General features: G+C 50.5%; 1 protein-coding gene across 1 annotated transcript in view; it reads left to right on the forward strand.

Moving 5' to 3' along the window:
• The first annotated feature begins 6,442 nt into the window (after positions 1–6,442).
• The window catches only part of LHX4 (LIM homeobox 4), a 46,666-nt gene continuing 27,657 nt past the window's right edge, over positions 6,443–25,451 (forward strand). Inside the window, exons 1-2 of the mRNA XM_045452561.1 lie at positions 6,443–7,030; positions 22,990–23,161. Coding sequence (XP_045308517.1) covers positions 6,955–7,030; positions 22,990–23,161 — 248 coding nt within the window. The 5' untranslated portion in view covers positions 6,443–6,954. The remainder of the gene's footprint in view (positions 7,031–22,989; positions 23,162–25,451) is intronic.

Below are 25,451 nucleotides of genomic sequence, written 5' to 3' on the forward strand. Positions count from 1 at the left end.
AGTCAACTTCAAAAGCAAACAAAAAAACAAAGAGCATAATTACAGGTTGCACAGGCAGACTGGCTTCTGAAAAGATCTCAGTGTGCCGTGTAGAAGCCATCAGAAGGAGCAGAGCCACCTGATTAATACTGGAGGCCACCATTATTAACCATTTCTGGGTGTTGAGCACTGGGCTCTGGGGTTTATATGCATTCTCTCTAATCCAACAAGATCCTACAATGTAGGCAGGTTTTATCCCCATTTTACAAATGAGGAAAATGGCACGTTTAAATAACTCGTCTAGGAAATAACTAGACAGGAAGATTTTCATAAGGTAGCTTAAATTTCACCCAAGGGGCAGCTTTGGCACCTGGAACTCAGCTTGTGACCATACTGTGGGTGCAGGTCTCCTCCACTCCCAAAGAGGGGGGCAAAGAATGGCCCCACCGCCACCCACCACGGGTCTCTCTCTTCCCCAGCTAACATTTTTAGGAAGGAAGAGCTCCCAAGTTCCAGTCTTTGCTTGAAAATACTCAAGTAAGTTTCTTGCCCACTGGTTTCTCCCATAAATATAAAACAAGGGGGAAAAAAGGAAAACAGGCAAAATATTACAGAAGGGATACAATAATGATGCCAGCCCACCTTTCTAGGGAAACGCTTCAGGTGACCATCTGTGAGGAGAGTACCGTCGTTACCCCACGGAGCCTGTGGGAAGGAACCTGCCAAAAGTTGCCCCACTTAGGCTGTATCCAAGTTGGAATTTCAATGCAGACACTGGGAGCCAGAGCCCAAAGGTTTGCCCACCCATCTCCAGCTCCCTTCCAGCATAAGGAAAGCACGTGCTCCTGGGGAATTTTGCTGACACTGTCTCACAGGAATGCCTGGAATTCTGGAGCAAAGTGAGCTATGGACTGTCTGCATTTGGCACTGCAGATCCTTGTCTTCCAGGGTCAAGCGAGGAGCTGGTATACAGCAGATGCTCAATGAATGCAGGAATTAAGGAACGATCTAAGATACTCTAGGTTTTTGATGGGAAATAAAGAGAATAAACCCTGAAATTAGAACGAGACCAAATTCCCTGATTCATTCCCCAGCTGCTCATGCACACAGGCCACGGGGTATGATGGCTGCACGGATGGATCCCAGACGACTTGGCCTTGCCAGGCTCTGTGTGGATTCACCACTGGCTATGCCCAGGGACTTCCCAACAAGAGTTATATGATGTTGCTGGTGATGCTGGCAAGCAGAGCCAGACCACCTGTGACCATATCCTGATTCCACTGCCTACTATCTGTGCCTACTATTGGCTACATCACTTGACCTCTTTATGCCCCAGTTTCCTCATCTATAAAATGGGGATAATAGTAATACCCACCTCAAAGGGTTTGTGAGGATTAAATGAGTTAACACATATAGAGCACTTAGAGCAGTGCTGGTGGTTTAAGTGTCAGCTATTGTCACCTCCCTTCTTCCTCGAAGGATCCCAGTGCTCTTTTCTTACTCTGTTTCTCTGCCACGTGCTGCCTCAGAATCTTATCTTGAGAGCTAGATGCCCAAGTAAAGGACCATCTCTTTTCCATGTCCCTTCAAGGCCTGTGTCAAGGACACAGGGCAGGTTTAAATTGAGGAGCAACTGCCTTTTGATCAGCATCCTGGGGGTGGGGGGAGATCCCTGGAAGGTTCTGGGAAGAGAGGGAGACAAATGACAAAGTGGTGGGCTCACGAAAGGGGCCCTTGACAAATGACTGGAAGGACTGGGTGGACAGATGGGGAAGAGCAAAGGCCCCTGTCCTTTTATTGGAGAACTCCTTGTGGCTCCCTGAACAAGACAGTGGCTCCCCAGGGGCTGGGCTGAGGGTTGGTCTCCCTGGTTCTCTCTGTTGGGATGAGTAATATGGACCAGGGCAGAGGGTCTATATCAATCTAGCCCAGCAGAAAAATGAATGAAAATTGAATTCCCCAAGGAGAATCGGGGAGCTGTTATCCAGACAGAGATAAATCAAAGGATGCCACGGAGAAGGGGGAGAGCAGGTTTCCAATAGCAGGGGAATAATTAAGGAAACAGTTTCAAAATGCAAATGATGAAAGAGGGTTTGAGAGGCTGGAGGACAAGGAGGAGGTGACTGGCGATGGGGTGATGGGGAGCCGGGGTGGTGAGCGGAGAAAGGGGCTGAGGTTCAGAACTCCTGGCCTCAGAGGGTGAAGTCGCCTACTCCGGGAAGCTCCTAAAATGGAAGGGTTAGAAGACACAGGAGTCTGTGTGCAGAGTGGAAAGAGCGCCAGAGCCGGAGTCAAAGGCTGGATTTCATCTCCAGTTGGCTCTGCAACTTATTAGCAGTGTGACCTTAGGCAAACCACTTAACCTCTCCGTTTCCTGATAATCATACCCAAACCCAGCATGATCATGAAGATCAAATGAGATAAAATATGTAGAGGAAGTTTGTAAATTGTAAAGTGCTAGACAAATGCAAGCTATAATCATTTTCCTAAATTGGGTTTCTGAAGACCGTTCCCTCAGAACCGGATCCGCTGACTTGTTGGGCTTCGTTCCTGGACACTCTTATAGACTGACTGCCCTGACAGAACTTAGACCTGGGCAAAGCCACGTCACCGATGGCCCATCCTCTGGTGCCCACCCTTCAACTGAGTTGTAGCCTAAAGCCGCAGGTCTGAGGTCGGCTCCAAGGACTGTTGCTCCTGGGGGATCACCAGCTAGCCCTGGGGGGCCTTCACTGAGAACACCCCTGCTGAGTCAGCTCAGAGTTTAGGTCCACACAGGTCCTCCAGGAAGTCTTCCTGTGGGATTCAGTGACTCTCTGCATTCTCTGGGTGGGGGGAGAGACGACCTTAGCCCCTGTTAGCCTCAGCTTTTTCATCCTCCAAATAGGTATAACAATACCATTTATTGAATTGGAATGAGGAATAGATGGAATTATGCAGGTAGAAGCACTTACCTGAGCGCCTGGCACAGTTTCAAACTGTCAATAAATGTTAGTTGTTATTATTACCACTGTGTGCTATTATATTGTTGTTATTGCTATCAGCAGCAGTAGGCACTAAACATTCTATTCAAGGAAAGCTTTTCATTGGGGTTTCATCATTTACAGATGGGAAAGCTGAGGCCCCAGGAAGGAAGTGAAATGCCTTGTCAGATGTATGGTGTTAATGGAAGATGTTGAAAATGGGACCCAGCTCATACTTCTAGAAAAATCTCGAAGGTGGAAAGGGCATATATTGGCTGAGCTGCCTTGTTTGTATGAGCGGGGAGGCTTTGGGGTGCAGGGGAGCGGCTGCCCACAAGTTGAAGAACTGAGAACCAGCTGGACCTCCCAGGGCTCTTCTGCCACTGGATAAAGGTGAGAATGGCATCTGCTGAATCAGCACTGGGCCAGGAGAGTCCCCACCACAGTAATGCTGTCCCTCACCCAGTGACAGGCTAGTGACATGCAATGAAAAGAGGGCAGGACCTGGGCAGGCTCATACCAGGGCAGCAGAGCTGCAGAAAGCATTTTATTTCATTTTATTTTATTTTATTTGCATGTTTAAAATATAATTTTTAATTATAAAAGTACCGCATATGCTGTCTCTATAAATATAAATTTATATAAATATTTTAAATATAGCACAATCAGTATAAATATAATATAAATGTAATTTATTTTCTAATAATTATAATTATAGATATCATATGTAAACAAATATATATTTATATATTATTAAATTATATGTAAATATTATATTAAATATATATTAAATATAATATAAATATTTAACATAAATATAATATAAATATTTTATCCTTTACTAATATTACTGAAAAAATATAAACACTTTACAGAAAATCTGGAAAAGAGAAAAAAGAAAAAACTTCCATAATACATCTCCCTAACACACTTTTCTCCCACTATATTATTGAACAACATTTTGACATATTTCCTTCCAGTGTTTTCTCAATGCTTTAGAAAATAATTTTCTTAGCTTTTTCTGCTTTATAAAATAATTGAGGAAACTTAGAAAAACTAAAAAAATACAAATATCCACTGTACAGATAAGCACTTTTATATTTTAACATAGACTTTCTATCTATGCTGCTAAAAAAAATCCCCTGAACTTCATATTGCTTCATATTTACTTTTTTTCTAATAAATCTCACTTTCTTACATTGTTAAATATTTTCTGTTGTATTTTCCAACAACAGTATAACATTCCATTTTATTTACTCTATTTAATAATCCCCTATTGTTGGATATATAGTTTATTCTCTTTCAAAATATTATAAACATCCTTGTAATTAACTCTTTACAAACATTCTTGATTACTTTCTGTGGCTAAATTTCTATATTGGGTCAAATCCATCACATTTTTAGGCTATAAAATATATTGCCAAAGTGCCCTCAGAAGACATTGTTGCTCAGTGCACCCCCACCAGAAAACTGTTTTCTAATTTCCCCACCCTCTAGCCAACGATGTGTATTATCACCACTTTTATCTCTGACTAACATTTTGGAAGACTTCTAATAGTGCATCATTCTTTTTAAACATTTAGTATGTCACAAGCATTCCCATGTTGCTAGATTTCATAATTAGTTTCAATAATTGTATAACATATTACCAAGCAAATTTAATCCACGTCACTAAACGATTTTTTCTTTTGTTGGATAGCAGAGGTTTTTTTTTTTTTTCCTCCAAACCATAATGTTGTAATAAGCATATTCATGTATGAAACCTTCCGCTTCACATTTTAGATTATTTCCATGGAGTAAACACTCACAAGTGGAATTCTCTGAGCAACAGCGTGTGAAAAAAAACTAGGGGGGTTGATGCTACTGCCGAATTGCTTTCCTAACGGATTTAAGAGTTTATTCGCACCCAGCAGTATTTGTGAGAATACCAGCTTCGAAGCACTTTCACCAGCACCCAAATTCTAGGATTCCTCCCACCCCAGCTGGTCGTTTAACACACAAAAACTGAAGAATGTACTATGATATTTTGATTTGCATGTCTTTGATGGCTAACGAGGCTGGCATTTTCTCGTGTTTACTAGTTACATGTTGGTTAAAAAATTTTTTTTTCGTAAGCACTTAAAATGTCACCGGTTTTTTGCTTTTTTCTTGCACATTGACTCCAGTGTGCAAGAGGAGTCACCTCGCAGGTCAACAGGGCAAGAGATGATGCCAACCCAGTACCAGGACACATGAAAGTCACTGAGACTTCACTGAAGACAAATTCTAAGCGCAGATGGCCATGCCCTTCTCCCCCACCTTCTTGTTCGTCCCTCACCAACCCTGGGGTCCCTTGTTTAGGGACAACGCCAGGAGAAAAAGCAGGGGACGCTCTGAAGGTTTGGAGAGGGCACCCGGTCCCTTTTCCCACCCTAGCCGGACTTGACTAGGCTGAGAGGGCACATCTGTCTACACCTCTGGAACGAAATTCAGGATGGGGGTGTCGCGAGGGTGGGATCCGTAGGGCCTCGGGGTCCCGTGGCAAGGGAGGTGGGCTTCCCACGCATGCAGCCAAGTGGCGTCGAGCAGGTGGTGAAGCACCAGAGAACCTCAGCGGCCACCTGCCCCAGTGGTGGGCCTTCTGTTTTACTTCCACCAGGAACGTGCGTTGAGAATTTTAAGTGTGCTTGTGTGCCTTGTAAAAACGACAAGCCACACATGCTCCCTCGCTGGTTAGCCCGGGTGTCCGTGTGCGCGTCGCCGCCCTGCACGCACGAGGTCGAGAATTGTTCAAATCGCCCGCGGTTGCAGCCGGCGAGACAGAGCGGTCTCTGGGGACCAAGAACAGGACCCAGCTGAGCCGGCGTGGCCAGAGCGGCGCCCGAAGCCAGGCAGCCAGAAAGGTGCGGGGACCCGACGGGGCCGAGAAGGAGAGCGGACTCCCCGCGGCAGGCCGCGGTGAGCGGGGGCGCGCATCGGGGGTCCGCGCCTGGCCACCTCCGCGCACAGCCCCCGGCCGCCGTCCCCCGCCCGCCGCTGCCCGCTGCGTGACTCGAGCCTTCCTGGCCAAGTACGGGCTGTCCCTGGCCCAACCTCAGCCAGACGCGGGGGAGAGAGAGCAAGGGCTGGGAAGCGCCGGCGGGAAAGGAATTGGCCACAGGAGAAGAGGAGGAGGAAGAGGATAGAGTCCCGGGCGGAGAGAAACCCCGGACCGATGTCGCGCGAGCGGAAGACTGCGTGCGGCCCGGGCCTTCGGAGGGTCTGCCCCGCCTTTCTCCATCCTTTAGTCCGAATGGAGGGTCAGTGGGGACACAAGCCTCAGGCCCGGTCCGGTTCCCCGCAAGACCCGCGGAAACCCACAAGCCCTGGACGCAGCCGTCCAGGACCACCTGCTGCCGCGGCCGAACCCGCCGCAGTATTTATAGCCAGGGAGCGAGCCCGCACGGCCAGGCGCGGGCGTGGAGGGGCGGGGGGAGGGGGGGGAAGGGCCCGCGAGGCCCCGCCCCGTTCTATGCGGCCCCGCCCCCTGCCCTGCCCTCCACACTCGGGGCGCCGGGACCCCCACTCCGGCCCGGGTCCGCGGCCCGCTGCCGGGTGTGGGGATTGGCTGAAGGGCGGGCCTCCCTGCGGAAAGCGACGTCACGGCCGTTCCTGCAGTGTGAATGAATCAAAATGCCTGGGTGACCGCGGCCTCCCGGGCGGCCGGCACGCGAAGGGTGGAGGGGGAGGGGGAGAGCAGCGGGCGGGGGAAGGAGGAGGGGAAAAAAGCCAGAGCTGCAGCAACAGCGTCTCCTCAACCCGGGATGTGCACCTACCCCGGAGAGCGAGATCAAAGGGATTTGAAACAGACTGAGGACTGGCGGGGGGAGGGGGCCAGCCAGCCTGTGGAATCCTCCCGGAGAGGCGGAGGGTCTGGCTTCCACCGTGACTTCGGCGGCCTGGTTGGGTTTTGTATTATTATTTTCAAATTTCTGAATCCAGCTTAAGCGAGAGAGATCTCCGTAGACTGCGACTCCCTGGCTCTCGCTCCAAGATGATGCAGAGCGCAGCTGTCCCCGCGGAGGGGGCTGTCAAGGGGCTCCCGGAGATGCTTGGTGTGCCGATGCAACGTAAGACACCCCCCTTTCTCGCGGATTTAATTTGATAACAAGACAGCCAGCAGGCTTGGCCGGTACGGGGCGGGTCGGACGCTGCGTGTAGCCTGGACTGGAGGGGCCGGGCGGGGCGAGGGGCCGCCGGCCCCGGTGCAGAGGCGGTCACAGGGCAGGGGCACTGGCCAGAGTGCGTTTAAAGGGCCTGGCTCTTGGCTTTTGGGGCCGAAAGTGAAAGCCCCCCGATAGTGCTCGAGGCCAGCCGTGGGTACCGAATCTCGCATCTCCAGCCCATTGCTTTTCTAGGAGCGCTGGGAGAGTGCTGTTTGGGGACTCCATGGGAAGGAGCTGAAGGCCAGGCCTGAGGGCTGGGGTGGTCTCTGTAAATCATCCTCCTTCCCGGGGTGACGGTCAAAGCTCGAAGTACCGCCTGTACAACTTCACCCCAGCTGGCGGGAAGTTGGAGAGCGCGTCCCCCGCCCCCGGGGCTGGCGGCGCAGAAGCCCAGGCCACACGCTCTGTCCCCGCGCGCTGGGCGTGCGCGCCTGGTGCGTCCTCAGCTGCTGCTGCCGGCGGCGCCTGCAGCCTGCGCGGCCGGGGATTGCCTGCTCCCCGTGAAGTCGACTCGCCATGTTCCAGCTAGCCGAGGAATGCAGGGGAGGGAGAAGCACCGGGACGAAGTTGTGAACTCGTCTTTGCGCACAGCCTTTGAGCACACGAGGACACAATCTCAGGATGGCTTAGACTCGGAAGGGGAGAGACTAGGTGTTTGGGCGCTTTGCTCGCCCACCCACTTTCTTTCCCGCGCCCGAAACTAGCAAGACCGAGGGAGCTCGGGGCGTGTTTATCCCCAGGTCTCTCTGTGTGTGTTTGGGTTTGCGCGCTCAGGCATTTTCCCGGAGGGAAGCTATCTATGTCCCTCACTCCCAAACGGAGTCTTCGATGGAGAATATATGCAGAGGTCGGAGCAGTTCCCGGGGCATCGCGCGCGCACGGCGGGCTCCTAGCGATTCCTGCTCTGCAGGCTGGAGGGCTCTGCTTAACACCCCTGGGCACCGTGGAGAGGGAAAGGTTCCTTCACTCCGTTTGCCAAGGGGCTTTGCTTCCTCCCGCGATTTCTTTAGTGGAGCGGTAGCTACGTTCTCGAGGTTTATTTTAAGTAAATAAAATAATGGTGTCTACTTACGAACTAGGGCGCACGGCTGCGCCCTCCTGCGCCCTAGCTCTCCACCGCAGGGATTCTGCTTGGACCATATCTCAAAGGGCAGGGTGGCGAGCCGTACGTCCTGGGCTTCCCCGGGAAGTTTTTGAGAAGGAACTAGAAGGGGATAGGTTAGCCCAAACCGATTTAGGTTGTTCTTTGGCTATATCCTGCAGTTATCCATTGTCTTTTCCTGTCAACTGTTGGCAAACAGTTCCACGTCGGCACCGCGTCTTGGGAAGTTTACTGCTGACCTAGATGTATCTGTAGAAGGCATTGGGGGTTCGCTGCTGCCCTTACTGCCCCCACCCCACCACGCACAAGGAGTGGGTTCTCAGCCCCTGCACAAACAGAACCACAGAAGCTGGCAAAGGAGCTCCAAGTCCTTAAGCCGATTGTAGCTCTGCGTGAGTGAGGGGAGTGTGTGAGTGGGCAGAAGGCGTGTGTGTGACTCATGTCCTTGTTACCTGGTAAGTCTGTGCTTTAATAGTTGTGGTCCTTAGGTGGACTGTCAGGACCGCAAAGAAGGAAGGGTGGGGGGAGACTGCTCTGACAGCCTTTTTCCAGGATGCTCCGCGCACACTCTTAGATCGTCTCACTTTTTGTTTCTCTTACTCAGAGACAACTTTGATTTCCACCTCAAAAACTCAATTTCCTAAAATGCCTAGAGCTTGCTTTCAGAGCTACAGTTCACCAGGGCTCGAGTTGGGGTTCCAACCATAGAAAACTCTGTGAGGCAGAACAGGACTCTGGTTCCCTGCGCCCAGCAGAGGCAATGCCCAACCAGGAGAGGTTGGTCTGCCCTTCCTTTTGTCTTGTCCTGGTTCTGTGGTCTGGGTTGCAGGGGGCAATGGTCAAAAATGAGGGGCCCAATCCAGGAAGATTTAGGAGTCCAGCTTTTTTTTCTTTTTCCTTTGGGGATGTGCATGGAACATACCCGCTTCCAGCAGATGAGGCTTCTGGCCATTAAGCTGTTGGTGCTGGGAACTGGGCATAGGTGGGGCGTGGTCCCCTCACACACATAGACATCGCCATTCTCTTTTATGGGGCAGGAGGCCCACTGGCCTAAGAACTCCGGGTGGGGTGGGGGTTGGGGGCATGCCCTTGGGCCTCAGGGGAGAAGGGTCATCCCAGGTCTGTGAGTGTTTAAACCTTGGGTGAGAGGAGAGAACAGAAAGGCTCTCCCACAAGGGTTCTTCCAACCCACAACTGGAAGGTTTGGGTTGTCCCCCCACCCCCAGCCGGACATACACAGACACATATTAATTTCTTCACTCTGAGCCACGATCCCCCAACCTGGGTCCTTCTGGTGCCCTGGCCTCATAGGGGCATTTTAGGGATTTGAATCCAGTTTGCTTCCCCTGCAGTCGGAATATTCTTTTGGGCTTGGCTGAGTTACACACCCTTATGGAAAACATTACCAAGTAGTGTAAGAAATTCTCTCTTGGCCTTCTTGCTTGCTCTTTGCCCAACCCCCCCCCCCCATTGCTCCGTCCTGGGTGGACTTGTTAGTGTGGTTGACCCCCTCCTGCTTCCCTGAGGTGGGGTTACAGGGCTGGTAAGAGCATCGCCAATTCGACAGCGACGGGCAGCCCAATGGGGCCCATGCCAGGCTCAGACTTTTTGGGAGGTGCTTGAGGATCTTCATCTGATTGAGGGGCATCAGCGTGGGGCAAGAAGCTCGGGAAGAACGGAGCGAGAGGAGTCAGGGAGTGATCCTGGAGAGACCTGGAGTAGAGAAGTGGAGCCCCACCACCTTAAATCTTCCCCGGGTTGCAGTGCATCCCGGCTTCTGCCTCTGGGGTCAGTGTTTTCTAAGGAACTCAACCCCCCCTCTCCTTGCTCTGGGTGGCAGCTGGGCTGTTAGTAGGAGGCTGCACCCTCGAGGTCACGTCCAGCACGGCCCAGGTCACATCCAGCATTGTCCGGAGGGCCCTTTTGAAAAATTTGGGTGTTCCCCCCCTTCCCCAGCCAGGTAGATAGGTTCAGAAAGGGACCCTGTTCTAAGCTAGTGGATCCCAGCTACTTGGCCCACACTTAGGGTCGCGGGTCTCTCAGGAATTCTGGGCACAAACTGCTAATGCCAAGGTCTTCCCCCTCCCTCCGGGCTGTAGAACGCCAAGGTCTGAATTCTCACAGCTCCCGACCCAGGGCGTGGGTGGGGGGAGGGGGGCAGCGTTGGATGCGGTGATCGCCTCCCGATCTTCCTCCGAACCTGTCTGCTCCCTGAAATCATCGGTTTCCACACGCATCCGGGCCCTGCTGGCCCCTCTTGCACGCCAAGACGCCGCGGAACAGTAAGGGACATACAGGGAGGTGGCGTTTTATCCACCCCTTGCCTTCGGTTTGGGCCTGTTTCCCACACAGTCTCCCAGGGCACCGAGCGAAAGGACAACGGCCCCCGACGGCCCCCGGATTGCTGACTGGAGAGCTGGCCCACCCGGGCGGGAGGAAGGGGAAATCCTCCCGGTCCAGGCGCGGAGTGATAGATGGGTAACATGTCTGGGACATCTCCCGTCCCACCCTTGTCTCCTAAAATATCTACTTCTTGCGGCTCTTGCGAACCCTGAAGCTGTGGGAAGAGGGTATTTGATTTTGTATTTGGTAGGATCTGGGTGAAGAACTTCTCTAGGACGCCCCACCACCCTTTCTTCCCTTCCAGGGCGCGTGGGGGAAATCTTGCAGGACCGATCGAGTCAGAATCCCGGCCCCCGAACCTCTCTTCTTTGCAGTCCATTTCTTAAGGGAAGGAATGGACTCCTTTCCCCGGGGCCAGGAGTTCTTTCAAACTCTGGAGCAGCGATTCGAGCTTCTTTCCAGTCCTGCCTTCCCTGGTGGTGCCGGAAAGAAAAACAAGAAAAAAATTTATTGTATGATATATATCTCCATGTATTATATATATGGAGAGACAGAGAGATATTGATTGATTCAGATTCCGATACAGAAATTCAGACAGCAGCCCCGGGCACCACAAATCTTCCCCGCGTCAGAAAAATATTGTCAGGCTTGAGCCAACTTTTAAAGGTCAGACGGGTGTCTGTCCCCGCCGGCAGATTCGGGCCTTTACGGGTTGGGGATTCAGATCCCCTAACCCCGGGGATCCCACCCCAGCCTCGGGCCAGAGCTTCGCACCGCCCAGAAGGGAATTTGGAGAAAGCCGGGTGACCACGGCGGCGCCTCGTTTTCGGAGGCGGGTGGCCGAGGACACCCGAGGGGCGAGCGGGCTCTGGCCTCCTGCGTTCCACCGTCTGGATCAGAGAGGACAGTGAAGGCGGAGGGGAGCCCTCCTTGGCAGCGCGCGACCCCAGTGCGCTCAGGGATCGGAATTAACGATTTCACCCGGACAAGGAGCAGGCAGCCGGGGCGGGTGAGGGGCGAAGGTCTGCAATGAGCGGTCCCCAGTGTCCGGGGAAGATGGGAAGTCGGGACTGAGAAGAGGCAGCAGGACCTAACTCGAGTTGTTTCCTCGCTTGGCCGCAGTGCGGGCTCGTGGAAAACCAGCGCCAGGCGGGGCTGGGCGGGAGCGGCGTCCTCGGGTCTGGGAGCGCGACCTGCGTGACCCCGGCGCGACCAGGGCAGAGCTCCTCCGCCCCGCGGGTAGGCGCAAGCCTGGGTGGCCCAGGAAACTGGCGATACATTCCTTCAACAGGCGTTTGCCGCGCACCTGCGGGTGCTGTGCGCTCACCCGACGCTTGCCCTGGATGTTGGAGGGCTTGCTAGTGGAAGCCAGTGCGGACAGGATGGCCTTTCTGGGGGAGCAGGCTTTGCGCGCGCCACGTCCCGCAGCCCGAGACAGAGGCCGTGGCAGCGAAGGGGGCAAAGGGCGGACGACCTCTGTCTCCACTGCGCGCCCCATTCGGCATTCCCGCGCCTTGGCCCTTTCACTATCCAACCTTGCCGGGTCCGTTTCTCGGTTGACTATCCTGAGCGGGCCGGAGCGAGCCGGGACTGGCCAAGCCCGCGACCCGGTTCCCGCTCCCCTTTGGAGCGGTGGCAGGACTGCCCGCGGGGAAAGGCGCGGTAGGCGGGAGCGTCGACTGCGTGCCCAGCCGAGGGACGCCCGAAACCTCTCTTTCTCCCCATACTCATTTCTCAGCAAGCATTTGGGAAGACAAAACTAAACTCCAACTCCAGCGGCTCAAGCCTTTCCAGGACTTTAATCCTTGGAAAGGATTTTTTTTTTTTTTTTTCCTATTTGGGGAGCGGCTCCTCCAGCACGGATCCTGGAGGCAGCCAGCGGGTCCGCGAGGTCCGGGCACCCAGAGCGCCGTGCCCGCCTTCGAGCCTCGGCTCCGGGCCTTGTTCCCAGCACTTAGCGGACCTCGACGAGCCCTCGAAACGTGGCGGGCTCAAGGGAGATGAGGCCTCTACCTGGGCAGCTGATAAAGTAAATTCGACCTGGAGGTGTAGTTGGTGCCACAGTGTGTCGGGAAAGGCCCAAGAGCGCCGGCCGCGGGCTGCACCTGCCTTTCGGAGGAAGCCGCGGCAGGCGGGAGCCCAGCGCCGGCTTCAGTCTGAGGCCCTCAGAGGTTGGCTTCATCCAGGACGGGACTTTTTTTGTTTTTTGTTTTTTTTTTAGACGGCAGAGTGAATATCCTTTCAAGGGATCTGAAGGGTGAAACTAATCAGGAAGGAGAGGAATTATTAGCCAAGCCGGGACGGGATAAAACCGGGAACTACAGGAAGTTGAAGGAAGACCAAATGCTAGGTGTACCTTCCTCTAGACACGCCAGAAACAAAGCGGGGGGTTAAGGCAAGAATGTTGTCTGAGTGCTCTGGGGATTAGACCAACGCGAGTCCTCAAGCCGGCTTGGAGACTGCCTACAGCCCTGAAAATACCACGGTCCGTTTTTTAAAAATCGAGTCCTTCTGGGGGTGAGGTGGGGTCGAGGGAGGCAGGGAGCCGGCAAAACAATTTCTTTCCAGTGAGTAGACAAAACACGGCCCACGGGGGGCGTCTTCGGTTCTGAACACTGACCTGCTGACCCCCGCTGACCAGGTGTAGACAGCCTCAAGTCCTAATATTCCCATTGTCCTAACTTCCCATTTGCCTCGGATTTCATGCCCGTTCACTGTGTGCTACAGTCAATTAGTGGGTACTTAGCACCGCATTAGCAGGCAGAACCCAGAGGGACACCCTTGCTGAGGAGGCAGCTCTGGAGGAAGGGGAGGAGGGTTGCACCTGCAATTCTCCGGGGATGGAAAATTAGTTAACAGGGACTAACCTTTCCCTCCGGTTCTTAAAAAGACTGCTTTGAGCCTCTTGTTTTGGTCAGCAAGGATGGATATTTGGTGGATTTCTCCGGCTGGGAAACTAGTCTCCTCCAAATGGAAGAGTTGTGGTTGGGGAGGGTTGGTGGCCTTCGATGGAGGGTCCTTGTATCATTGCTTTCATTTAGGGAAATTTATCAGGATTAGAGCCGAGAAGCTTCGGAATGCATAGAAACTGGGAACCAGTTTAGCTGTTGACAGGGTGAAAGGAATAATACCACCTACTTTGGGAAGCAAGGTTGGAAACGGACTGGACCAGCAGTTTGCGGTGGTAGAACCAGATACTGGGGGTGGAGATGGTGGGGGCGGGAGGGGGAAGGGTTCAAGTTTACTTTTGTAATGATTTTCTGCCTTTTTCCCCCTCTTAGAATGAGTGTTAACAAGGCCCACGGCACAGATGTGAGCAAACAAACAGGGTCTACTGCTTTTAGTAAAATCCCATCGTGGCTTACATGTCTGCCTTCATTCTCATTCTCTTTCTCTTCTTCCTTTCTTCCCTTTCCCAGTTCTTCCTTCCTTCTTTTGTGAGGTCTCTGGTACGCGCATGAATTCACAGCACAGGGGGTTTATTGGGGGTTGACTCTCTGACCGGCTGCAGGATGGTGGGATCCCTTACCTTCTTTTTCGTAGTGTTTGGATGCAGGGTAGTTTCTGGGTCCAGAGCCAAAGCCTCCTTGCAGCTGGGCTATTGTTGTTTGTGGTAGGGAAAAGTCACCTGAAACAGAGGCTGCTGTGAGATGAGATTTTACCTTTTTTCAGGTCCTAAGCTCTATAGGAGCCCTGATCAAAATGGAGCACAAATCAACCATTGTGAGGCACTACTGTTGGAAGTAGGTGGACAGGTTGGGTTTAATTGGCAAAATTAGAATTGATTCTCCCTTGGAAAATGTACTTCGGGTGAACCGTACGAACAGCAGATTGGAAAATCATCTTGGGAGGCAAATCTAAATCCTGTTGTTATTTTGGTGGATTTCTTTTCTCAGATTTCCTCACCCTCCCCCCTGCCCTCCCTCCGACAGTCTGGGGCTAGCCACAGATGTTTTACTGTGCTATCTCACCCCCAAATGCCTTTAAAGTATAATTTACTTTAATTATAATGTTAGAGGGTTAAGGGATTGGTTCTGGGAATGGCTTAACAGAGACAAAACTTGCAGCCAAATTAATTGAAAGTTTCTTGTTATGAGGGAGAGATTGCCAAACATATGGAATACTGCTCTGGAATGAGACATCAGAAAAATACATTGTGGAGATTTAGCAATGACTAAATGTGAAGACGGAGTGGAAATAGAGATGTGCCTACAGCGTTTCCGTAGACTGCCAGTCATGGTTTAATGGGCTTTTTCTGTTTTATTTGCAATTACTGAGAATATCCAATATCCTACTGAAGAATATTATTTCTGTGTCAATATCTAATTTAGAACATAATCCCACACCTGCAGATACATATCTACATTATGTATTTTATTTACTACAGGACTGCTTCTATTAAAATGTGATCCACATTCAGCCTTAAAATGGTACCATCGAGATTGTCTCCAGGATACTTCTTGAATCTGATGTTTATATATTGAAGAGGTTACTGTTTTCTGAGCTGCCTGAGCAGAAAAAGAACAAAAGAGGTAGTCAAAGGGACCCCAAACCACCAAAGGAGACAAATAGGACCTGGGTGAGGGAAGGATTTTGAAGGAGGAGTGGAGGGAAAAAACATTAGGTATGATCATTTCTGATATGAGAAGGCTTTTCTGACTTTTTTCTAGTTGTTAGTCATTTGTCCACACACACACACACACACACACACACACACACACACACACGGAAAAACTAGAAATGAGATGAACCATTTGAAGGTTGATGTATTTTTTAAGTATATAAGCAAATATAATTATAATACAGAATATGATTTACCTTAAATGCAATACCAGGTTTTTTTTTTATTAAGGTTTTCTCAGGATTGTTGTGGCTCTAAGTTCACTGCCATCACAAAATACTACAATGTCCAATGCACCTTTGCTTCTTAAGTTTTGAAGAATTAATATTGGAATTTTATGCTTCAGTTGTGTTGTTTATGAGATAATTCTTACTAAGTTATGAAGAAATGTATAAAATATTTGGGAAATTTATGTTATGGTCTCTTTAACATGCATGGGTTCAGAATAGGGGAAAATACGAAAAAAAAAAAAAAAAGGAAGCTATAAATTGTTCAGTAAAAACAAATTGTCCTTAATAGGAGGATGGGAAATAAAGAGTCAGGACAGTGGGGGGGGGGGCGGGGGGGGGGAGCCCAGACACACAGAGTCATGATTTGTCATATAAAACTGCATCCTGGACCTCCTGTTCGTGGACTGCATAGATGAATTAGTCCTCGGTTCCTTCCACCACAATTGTCAGGTGATTTAAAAGGGGAGTTGGGACCAGAAAACAGGATTCTCCTGTCAGTGGTGGTGGTGGCAACTTTGAATTGAAAAGCTTTATTTTTGAAATGTGTGTCCAGTACTAGAACTTTTAATTAATTTAATTTTAACTCTACCACTGTTAGAATTCTTAGAGTTGGAGATTCCAGAAGCTGGCCTTGAGTTTTGGCAGGCATGGTCCCATGCCTGGTATGTCCTGTGGTCATATGTCGATACACTTTAGAATTAGTCACTCCCAGACTAAATCAATAAGCCCCCACAGAGCGGACTTTCCCTAACCTGCCTTTTTAAAACCATCTTCCTTCTTACTCTGGGAACCTTAGATAATGGGCAGCAATGTTTACCATTCATTGACTGTTGTTTTCTCCCCCTTATATGTGGGGAAGGAATGGAGAATTCTAAGAAAAACAATATTTTTGCACAGTATTTCACTTGTATGTGTGTTTTCTTTAAGTCCCATTTGGCTTCTTTTTTTCAGTTTTAAGTCAGTAAAGAAACTTAACAAATATAAACAAAATCATGTATTTTTGGAAACATATATCGGCCAAATATTATTTAAGATGAGCTCAAAAACCACTCACTTCTGGAGTTTGGAGCAAAAGGGTTTGGAGCGAAAGCCACTGGCTTTTGTGTTAGAAGCCTTGGTCTTCAGTCAGCCCCAGAACCTGTCCCAGACGAAAAGAAGCCTCTAGCCCCAGTTTGTATCCCCACAGTTTGTGTCCCCAGCTGTGGCCCTTTAGGGAAGCTCTTTCAAGTGTAGATGCTCACTTTTACTGAGTTTCTGGGAAGAGTAAATGCACAAGCAGATTTGCAAGTACTTGACAAAGTTCAGAGCTGGGCAGTCTTAAAGACCAGGATGTTCCCAACTGGCAGATGGTGCTGCCCTCACTGGCTGGAGTGCTCCTGGGTGTCCCAAGAGGGGCCGAGCCTACTGGGAGTGTCCCGGGATCTGCGGACCGGGAGCCCTAGAAGCGTCTCCCACAGACGCTGGCCCCCTATCCTGAAAGAAGCCGGGGACACCTTGGCCTGAGCATGAGGGTGTTAAGTCAGATTGTGAAACAGAGGGACTCTGTCCAAAGGGCAGTCAAAAAGTCTCGTGGGACTCCAAGGTGGAACATCAAAGTCCAAATTTTAAGAAATATTAATCTGATCTGGGGGCATGGTTAAATGAACAACATTATTCCTAATAGCACACAATAAATTAGTTTTAAAATATTAAGATATTCATCAGCATTATGGTTCCAATAGAACTATCTGAAATTCCAATTCATTTTCCCGGAAAGATGCACTTTCTTCAATACATTTTAGAAGTTATTGTCAAGTGTGGTTTTCTAGCCTTAGTCTCTTTGGTGGAAAAAATGTTTTTCCTCGCCTTGTTGTTCTTTCGTGATGAGAGATAGAAAACACCATTTTTCAAAGAATTAAAATCGATCAAACAAACACGCAAACTGTCTCCAAAATGTTTCAGGGTGGCCCCTGGTTCCTTGAGAGCAGTTTCTTGGAAATGAAGAAACGTGAGTGGGGAATAAAAATGCCCAATACTTTTTATATGTCATGGGGAGGGGGAGTTGTAGGGGGGCAATTTGGTCCACCACAGACCACATCAGACCTTTCGACTGACCTCCCCTACTTCCCAGTTTTCTAAAACTTCACTAATGGAGGAATTTGGGGATTTAAAATGGAACCCATCTTCGGATGGGCCACTCTGAAAAATAAGCCCGTCATGCCCATACCACAGGACTTTAGGTGATTTGAGGGCTGGGCTGGTGTTATGGGTTTTATAAGCTCCCTTCCTGAAGAAGTAGATTATGGTTATGGGCAAAGAAAAGGTTTTTAGCCATTTCTTATCAAATAAGAAATAGTCACTTTTCCACTGGGCATTGAGATATCTCCAAGAAAAATACTCGAATCCTCAGTTGTTAATTTGAACTCAATCCACTCTTACCTGCATACGTTACGGCAGAAGTGGAGTGGGCTCAGCTGGTTGGGGGTCCTAGCCTCCCTGTGCTCACCATTGACATATGGGGAGGGCACCAAGGTCTAGCAAATTTGCCCTCATTTTATGGAGAAAAGAGTCTGCCAGATTTCTTTATGCCAAATAGACTTAACCTTGTAATGTTGCATTATCTGCTATTTATACTCTGAGATTATGTTGATTAGAAAGGGGTATACATCTTCCAGATGCTTTAGAACTAAGGGGATGGGGGAGAGTTTTGAGTGTTTTGTGTGTGGGGAGGGTATTGATGGAGGGGGAGATTATATTGAGAAATAATGAAACATGAAATAATTTTAATGTACTTTAAGTATATAAATTCATCTTGTTGGCAACTGGCCATGGGAGAATGGAAAAGGGAGCTGCCATTGAGCTTGGACAATGGCATTATGGGGCCAGGTGTTTTATACTCATTCTCTGATGTGATCACACAGCAACCCTGAGAGACTGTGTTATCATCTCTGTTTTCCAGGTCAGGAAACTGGGGCTCAAAGACTGTAAACAATTTGTCCAAGATCATATGTATGGTAGACTCCGACCTGAACCCAGGTCTAGCAGACTGTGATCTGGGATTTATTATAAACAGTTTGGCAGACCCAGGGATTTGAAGATCTAAACTCCAAGCAGAACTGAAAACTTTCAAATTCTCCCAAGAGTTTTCTAAAAGAATAGTTGAACAAAAGGTTTCTACTTCGCCCTAGCTTCCTGTATCACTCAATGCCCGCTTTCCTCACAGCCTCGAGGTTGGACAGCTCCCTTATTCAGAGATGGCTTCCTTTCCATAGACAGAGCTCGACTTTGGAAGAATTGGCTTTTTTCCAGAACGGCGATGCCTCAGCCTGTGTGTGAGGAAGCGTGTGTGTGCAGGTTTATGTGTATGTGTGACTCTGTGTAAGTACTGTGGTGTATGTGTGCTTGTGTACCCGCAAGTGTGTGTGTTAAAAGTGTGTGTCTAAGTATATGCAACGATGTGTATGTCTGTGCGTCTATGTGAATGTGGTATGTGTGAGTGCCTTTGTGTATGTCTCAGGGTGTATCTTTGTTCATTTGTGGTGTGTGTGTTTCTCTATGTGCGTTAGGACGCATATGTGTGTTTGTTTCATGTGTGTCTGTGCGTATACTGTTAAGTAGGTGCGAATATGTGTGTCTATCTATGTGCATATGTGTTTATGTGAGTGTGGGTGCAGGTGTCTGCATGGCGAGCAAGTGTGTCAAGGCAAGCCTGCTTGTCTATACAGCTGCTCTGCCTGTGTTTAGGTCTGTGCTTTGAGCCATGTCACTCTGTAGGACTGACAGAAGATTCTGGGCCTCGCTGATGGGGAGTGTATTGTACTGTGTAATCCAGCATCTCCCCGGATTCCTTGGCTGTTCCACGGGCTTTGCTGTCTTTTCGTGACCAAACTTCCTCTCTGCAGAGTCCCAGCAGAGAGCATCACCAAAGAACACTTGCGTGTGGATAAGATAAAAATTTTCATTTAAAATGAGATGACTCTTCATAATCAGGAACTGAGTTTATAGATTAAATTTTGTCTTAGTGACTCCAAGGGCCTGCTTAAATACCAGTTTTGAAGGTGGAATTTTGTGATGTCAAACACCGCATAAAAAGTACGTCGAATTTACCGGGGATTTGGAAATCTTCTGGCTCCTTGGAAATTTTGGTTACAACTTAATTTCTGGTACAAGACCTACATAATCTCTGTCCTGTTCAGGCTCTCTGAATTTAAAAATAATAATTTATTGTAGGTTTCTCGTGTTGTTGCTCCTGGAAAAATTTCTAGATAGCTTACATTTCACACTAATCAAAATAATTACATGGAGTGCTGTCACCTGAAGTGTGGGATCTGAGTTCACAAGTCTCCACCCCCTCACAGGCAGGGATGAATCTGAACTTGACAGATGCCATCAACAAGCTGGCACCTTGCAGCTGGGTGGAGGGGATCAGCAGGACAGGGGCTCCTACTTCCCACCCTCGGGGCATTCGGTGTCTGTCCCATACAACACATGCATCCTCTGTCCAAAGGATCTAAATCTATGTCTCAAACATTTCCATCTGCCCAATTGTTAAGAAGCAACAGAGGCCGGCGGCTCATCTACTCCCTTGTCACTGGACACAGAGCAGCTTTGAGACTACCTCTCTGCCTCCATTTCCCCTCCATAAAATGACAGGGTAGAGCCAGCCAGGTGAGGCATGTCCAGATCTCTCCCGCTCTCAGGTTGGGTTTAGCCAACCTTAAGCATAGGCTCCTGGTTCAAATCCCCGTTACCCCATTGTGGGACTTGGGGCACTTTGCTTCACCTCTCCAAGGCTCAGTTTTGTCATCTGTAAAATGGGGATAACAACACCTTCCTCACCAATTTGTACAGATTATTGACATAATATACACCCAAGACCTGGCAGAGTTCATGACAGGTTCTTGATGTCTGGTTTTACCATTACTGGTATATTATGGATCTCTTAAATCATTTCTAGGTTACTTTTGTTTTTAAAAATGCCACTCCCCTCTCAAAATCTACATTGGAATACAGCGTGAGACGTTTTTTTGTTTTTGTTTTGTTTTGTTTTTTAACTTAAAAATCACCTTGGTTTGACCCTCACATTTTTGCCAAACTCGAGGACCCCAGTTTGGCCCCAAGGCCGCTGAGAACCCCCAGTGTGGGCAGCACAGATGGACTCAGCAGGGAGCATCCCTGCAAGCCGGAGGCTGAGATGGCTTGTCTGTCTGCTTTTAGTGTTGTTCCTAAACGTGATGTTGTCTCCGTTTCCAAGCCTCTAAAACTCCCCTGCCCGCCCTTCCCTGCATACATTAGCCTTAATGTATTCTCTCTTGAATACTCATCATATTAAGGCTCCCGGTAGATACCTAGCTCGAAATAAATTTTATGAGCACACATCCTCGCCCTCATCCCCATGCATTTGCGGCCGGCAGGAGAAATACAGCCGTATCTTTCCTGGAGGCAAGGCCAGACAACAATTAGGTGGGAATCGACGCCCTCTGGCCCCGGAGCCGGGCGGGGTGCGGGAGGGAGCCGGCGGGCGCACTCCCCGCGCCCAGAGGACGGTTCTCCGTCCGGGTTCTCCTAGGGTTCAATGGCGGGCACCGGCGGGGTACCCGGCCCTCGGACTCAGCCGTTGGCTCACACAAAGATGCCCCTAGCGGGCCGTGTCCCCGCGTCCCCGATGGCCCCGGGCGGCGGTGCTCAGCGGGCAGACGGTTGCACACGGTCTGGGACCTGGGACGGGCTGGTGGGCACGGGTTCCTGCCGATCTGCGAGCCACTTCCGTGCGCGAGGGCCTCGGTCTTCTCTCCCCTCGCGTGCAAAATGGTGCCAGAGCAGTGCTCCTCCACACACACCGCCTTCCTCCAGCCCCTGGCTTGGCGGCTGCGGCGGCTCCGAATGCCAACGCGCGGGCGGGAGAAACCGCGCCCGCGCCCTGCGTGAGCGCCTTTGCACGAGTCGTCCCCCCTCCCCCACCCCTCGCAGGCTGGCCTTGTCACACGGCGGGAGCCCCTGGTCATGCACCCCTCGCTCCTCAGAGTCTCCTCTCTGCTTATCCAGATGTCTCCACTGCTAAGGCCCCCTGCTCCTGGACTTCTTCCTGCTGCTCCAGGGACGCCAGTCCTGATGGTCCCGGAGAGAGGCAGGGGTGTCGTTGTAGTGGGAGGAGCACTACCTGTCTTGCGGACACAATCTGAGCCTCCACAGGAGCGTGGGGACATCTGTGCAGCGATTCTCGATCAATGAGATCAAGCGCATGAACGTGGGTCCCTAACTTTCCTTCCCCTCAGCCACAGCAGCACCACACACAACACACACTTACTGCAATGATCTCCTAGTAACAGCAAGCCTTTATTGAGCACCTACTGGATACTGGCCCTGTCCTACAGTATTGATTCACTTACTCTTCGTAACAATCCTCCCAGGGACTTCTGTCATCATCACCCCCACCCCTCCTTGTTACAGATGAGAGAACCGGGCAGAGAGAGGCCAAGTAATTTGTGGAAGGTTAAAAAGCAGAGCCAGTGTTCAAACTCAGGCAGGCTGGCTCCAGAATCCATGGTCCCACCCTGTGTCATACCCATCCCCCCTTATTTGGTGGAGATTCCTGTTGCTGTCCTGTGTGCTTAGTACCTTGCTGGGGACATCAGAACTGTTTGGTAAGTAACTTGGTAGCTGGTTGGTTGAACATTTTCTTTGTCAAAGAGGAAAACTTCAGAGATAGAAAAAAATGCCATATGCCCTGGGACAGGTAGCAAATGTCCAGACCCATGCATCTCTGTCTCATTGTGGTTCCTGTAGTTTCTGTGGGGCATTTTGGTGTGAGAATGGGATCAAAGGGCAAGGCATCTAGTGGGTCTGACTTTCAGGCAAATGTTGGTAGCTGCTGAGGCCAGAAACGGAAACAGACTGGGTTTGGGGGTTACTGTGCCCAACACTGACATTTGTGTGTCTGACACGGTGATGTCATTTAGTGAGTGTCCCCGTAGCCTGTCTACAGGTTTGAGACACAAATGATTTAGAACTTGAGAGAGCTTTCTTTCTACATAGATGTGTTCAAACTTTGTCCCCTGTGCTTTGAGGCCAGTTCCCTTACATTAATACTTTTAAATTATATCACACCAACAAAGATGATATGAATCAAGAATGTAGGATTCCGGAGAGATTTGGTTTGTTGATATTTTGGAGTGCACGGGAGAAGCAGGTGAACTGTTTCGAAGTGAGCTTCTTAGAGAGGATTTGATCCAATATTTAAGTAGTGATACATATCTGTGGAGCTACTCGTGTGTACCAGGCACTGTGCTAGGCGGCTGGGATACATAGCTGCAAAAGAAACATTATTCTGGCCCTGGGAGGATCTCCCCTCCTAATAGGAAACACTGGGTGCATTGGATTTCAGTTCCCACGTGCCTCGTTGACCAGTGACCTTTGTGCAGTGCACAGCCTGCACAATTATACGTGGCAGCCCTAAGGGTCTGGGTTCTGTCCTTTCCCTCCAGTGGGACATGAATCGTGAAGAACAGGAAGGCATCCACACAGGGTCTGGTCCAGTTGGCTGTGCTGTGTGGAAAGCTCACTCTGCCTTTCTCTCCTCTCCCCACAGAGATCCCTCAGTGTGCCGGCTGCAACCAGCATATCCTGGACAAGTTCATCCTGAAGGTCCTGGACAGACACTGGCACAGCTCTTGCCTCAAGTGTGCAGACTGCCAGATGCAGCTGGCGGACAGGTGCTTCTCCAGGGCCGGGAGCGTCTACTGCAAGGAAGACTTCTTCAAGTAAGCCAGAACCCAGGGTGCAGCCTCCCTCCCATGCCCTGGTCTGTATCTGCCTCTCCCTGCTGGGGGTGGGGGAGAGAGCTGGCAGAGGGCTGGAGCCAAACTTCTGCAGGGGGGCCGACAAAGGATTCCAGCGAATCCTGAAGGGAATGCTCCTTCTTGGTGTTGGTTTCTTGGGCCACGTGGCTCTATCATTCCTGCCACTTTCAGGGTGGCTGCTTTGAGTTTTGCACCTTGAATCTAGAGGAGGCTTCGTGGCTGCTTCAGGGCCCCAGAGGCTTGGAAGAGTTGCTCCTGGTCGGGGTCAAGCCAGGCTCTGTTAGTGTCATCGCTTTCAATGAAAACATGATGAAGAGGCAGTTTGATGTGACGGTTAAGAGCCCAGACCCTTGACTGGGTTTGAATCCCTTATTAGCTGTGTGCTCTTGGGCAACTTACCTAACTTCTCTCTGCCTCTGGTTGCTTATCTATAAAATGCGGCTGCTAATCATAGTTCCTACCTCACTGCATTGTTATTAGCTTTGAATGGATCAATATGTGTAAAGTCCGTAGGACAGTACCTGACACCTGAGTGTTAGCTTTTAAGACTGTCCTCAATTCCTTCTGGGGTTGGATCCATCAGAAAAAGTCCTGCTGGGCATGGAGAGGGGACCTTCTAGAATTCATCTTCTGTGGCATTTCGTCTGGGGCTTCTCTCCCGGAACCCGTTGCCCGGGGCACTCGGGCTGGTGCCTCAGCTCACCCGGACCAGCTGGTGACAGCAAGACCAACAACAAGAGAAGGGAGGTGTCCATCGGTGACGCAGAGCCCAGGGTGGGTGGCCCACGGGGGTGCGCTGAGGGGGGCGGGGCTTCTGGGGAGGCTCGTCAAAGCCTGGAAACACTTGGCACAAATGAGCAAGCCTCAGAGGGGCGGCATGCCTCCTTCAGAGGTCATGTATTCTGCACAAAGGGAGGGGACATGGGGACAAATGCCAGTCCTGGATCCAGGACATGTTTCTCCCAAATCCTGCCAAGGTTGAACTTCAGAGAACAGGTGATTTGGATTTCTGAGGATTCTCAAATTTCATTAGCCCAATACGAGTTGAAAAGCACATTAAGGGGCGCCTGGGTGGCGCAGTCGGTTAAGCGTCCGACTTCAGCCAGGTCACGATCTCGCGGTCCGTGAGTTCGAGCCCCGCGTCGGGCTCTGGGCTGATGGCTCAGAGCCTGGAGCCTGTTTCCGATTCTGTGTCTCCCTCTCTCTCTGCCCCTCCCCCGTTCATGCTCTGTCTCTCTCTGTCCCAAAAATAAATAAACGTTGAAAAAAAAAAAAAAAAAAAAAAAAAAGAAAAGCACATTAAAGGCGATCTTGGTTTCCAATGGGGCTTCCTCCAAGGCTTGTGCTCAGAAGGCAACACTCATTGTCGCCGTCACACTTGGGTCAAACATGCACCGCTCTCTCCCTTGGTGTGCGTGTGAGCATGCGCACTCACACGTGCCTGTGTGTTCATGCCTGTGCCCGTATGCCGCCTGAGGGCAGGGGCAGTAGGCGCGCAGGCACATCCAACAGATTGCTGATGGCTCCGACTCAGGGCCGGGCCTCTGGCTCTCCCTCGAGGTCTTTTCCGTGCTCTCCGTCCTCCCAGTCTTCCTTTTGCTCCCTCACCTCTGAACCTTGCCTTGCTTCCTTCATTCTGGCAGTTACACAGTTCTGCTCCCTCCTCCTACATCCTTCCCCGTGGGCAACCGGAGTCATTCGTTCTTCATTTCTCAGTGACATCGGGGCCAAGCCCCACGGCAGCTCTTGCAGGCCCCGCACGGAGTGAATCTCATCACGTGTGTGTTCGTGTGCGTGAACGTTGTGCGCCTGTGTGCACCTGTGAAGGCGAATGTGTGAGCGAGGAGGGGCAAGAGGACACAGTAGGCGGGGCCTGGCCTTGGGGTCGGGTCAGCTGTCCCCGCTTCCAAGTTCTGTGCACCATCTTCCTGGTTGTCCATGTACCTTTGGGAAGCCTCAGTGAGCTCCCGGGGCATGGCCTTTTTTTTTCAAATGTTTATTGAACTTTGAGAGAGAATGACAGTGTGAGGGGAGGAGGGGCAGAGAGAGAGGGAGACACAGAATCCGAAGCAGGCTCCAAGCTGTCAGCACAGAGCCTGGCGCGGGGCTCGAACTCACAAACTGCGAGTTCATGACCTGAGCGGAAGTCCGACGCTTAACCGACTGAGCCACCCAGGCGCCCCAGGGGCATGGCCTTCTTGCCCAGCTGGGGACAGGGTAGGTGCTGAGATGTCTCCGAGTTAGACCACTG

Source organism: Leopardus geoffroyi, chromosome C3, assembly GCF_018350155.1.
Source record: "Leopardus geoffroyi isolate Oge1 chromosome C3, O.geoffroyi_Oge1_pat1.0, whole genome shotgun sequence".
Classification (NCBI taxonomy): Eukaryota; Metazoa; Chordata; class Mammalia; order Carnivora; family Felidae; genus Leopardus; species Leopardus geoffroyi.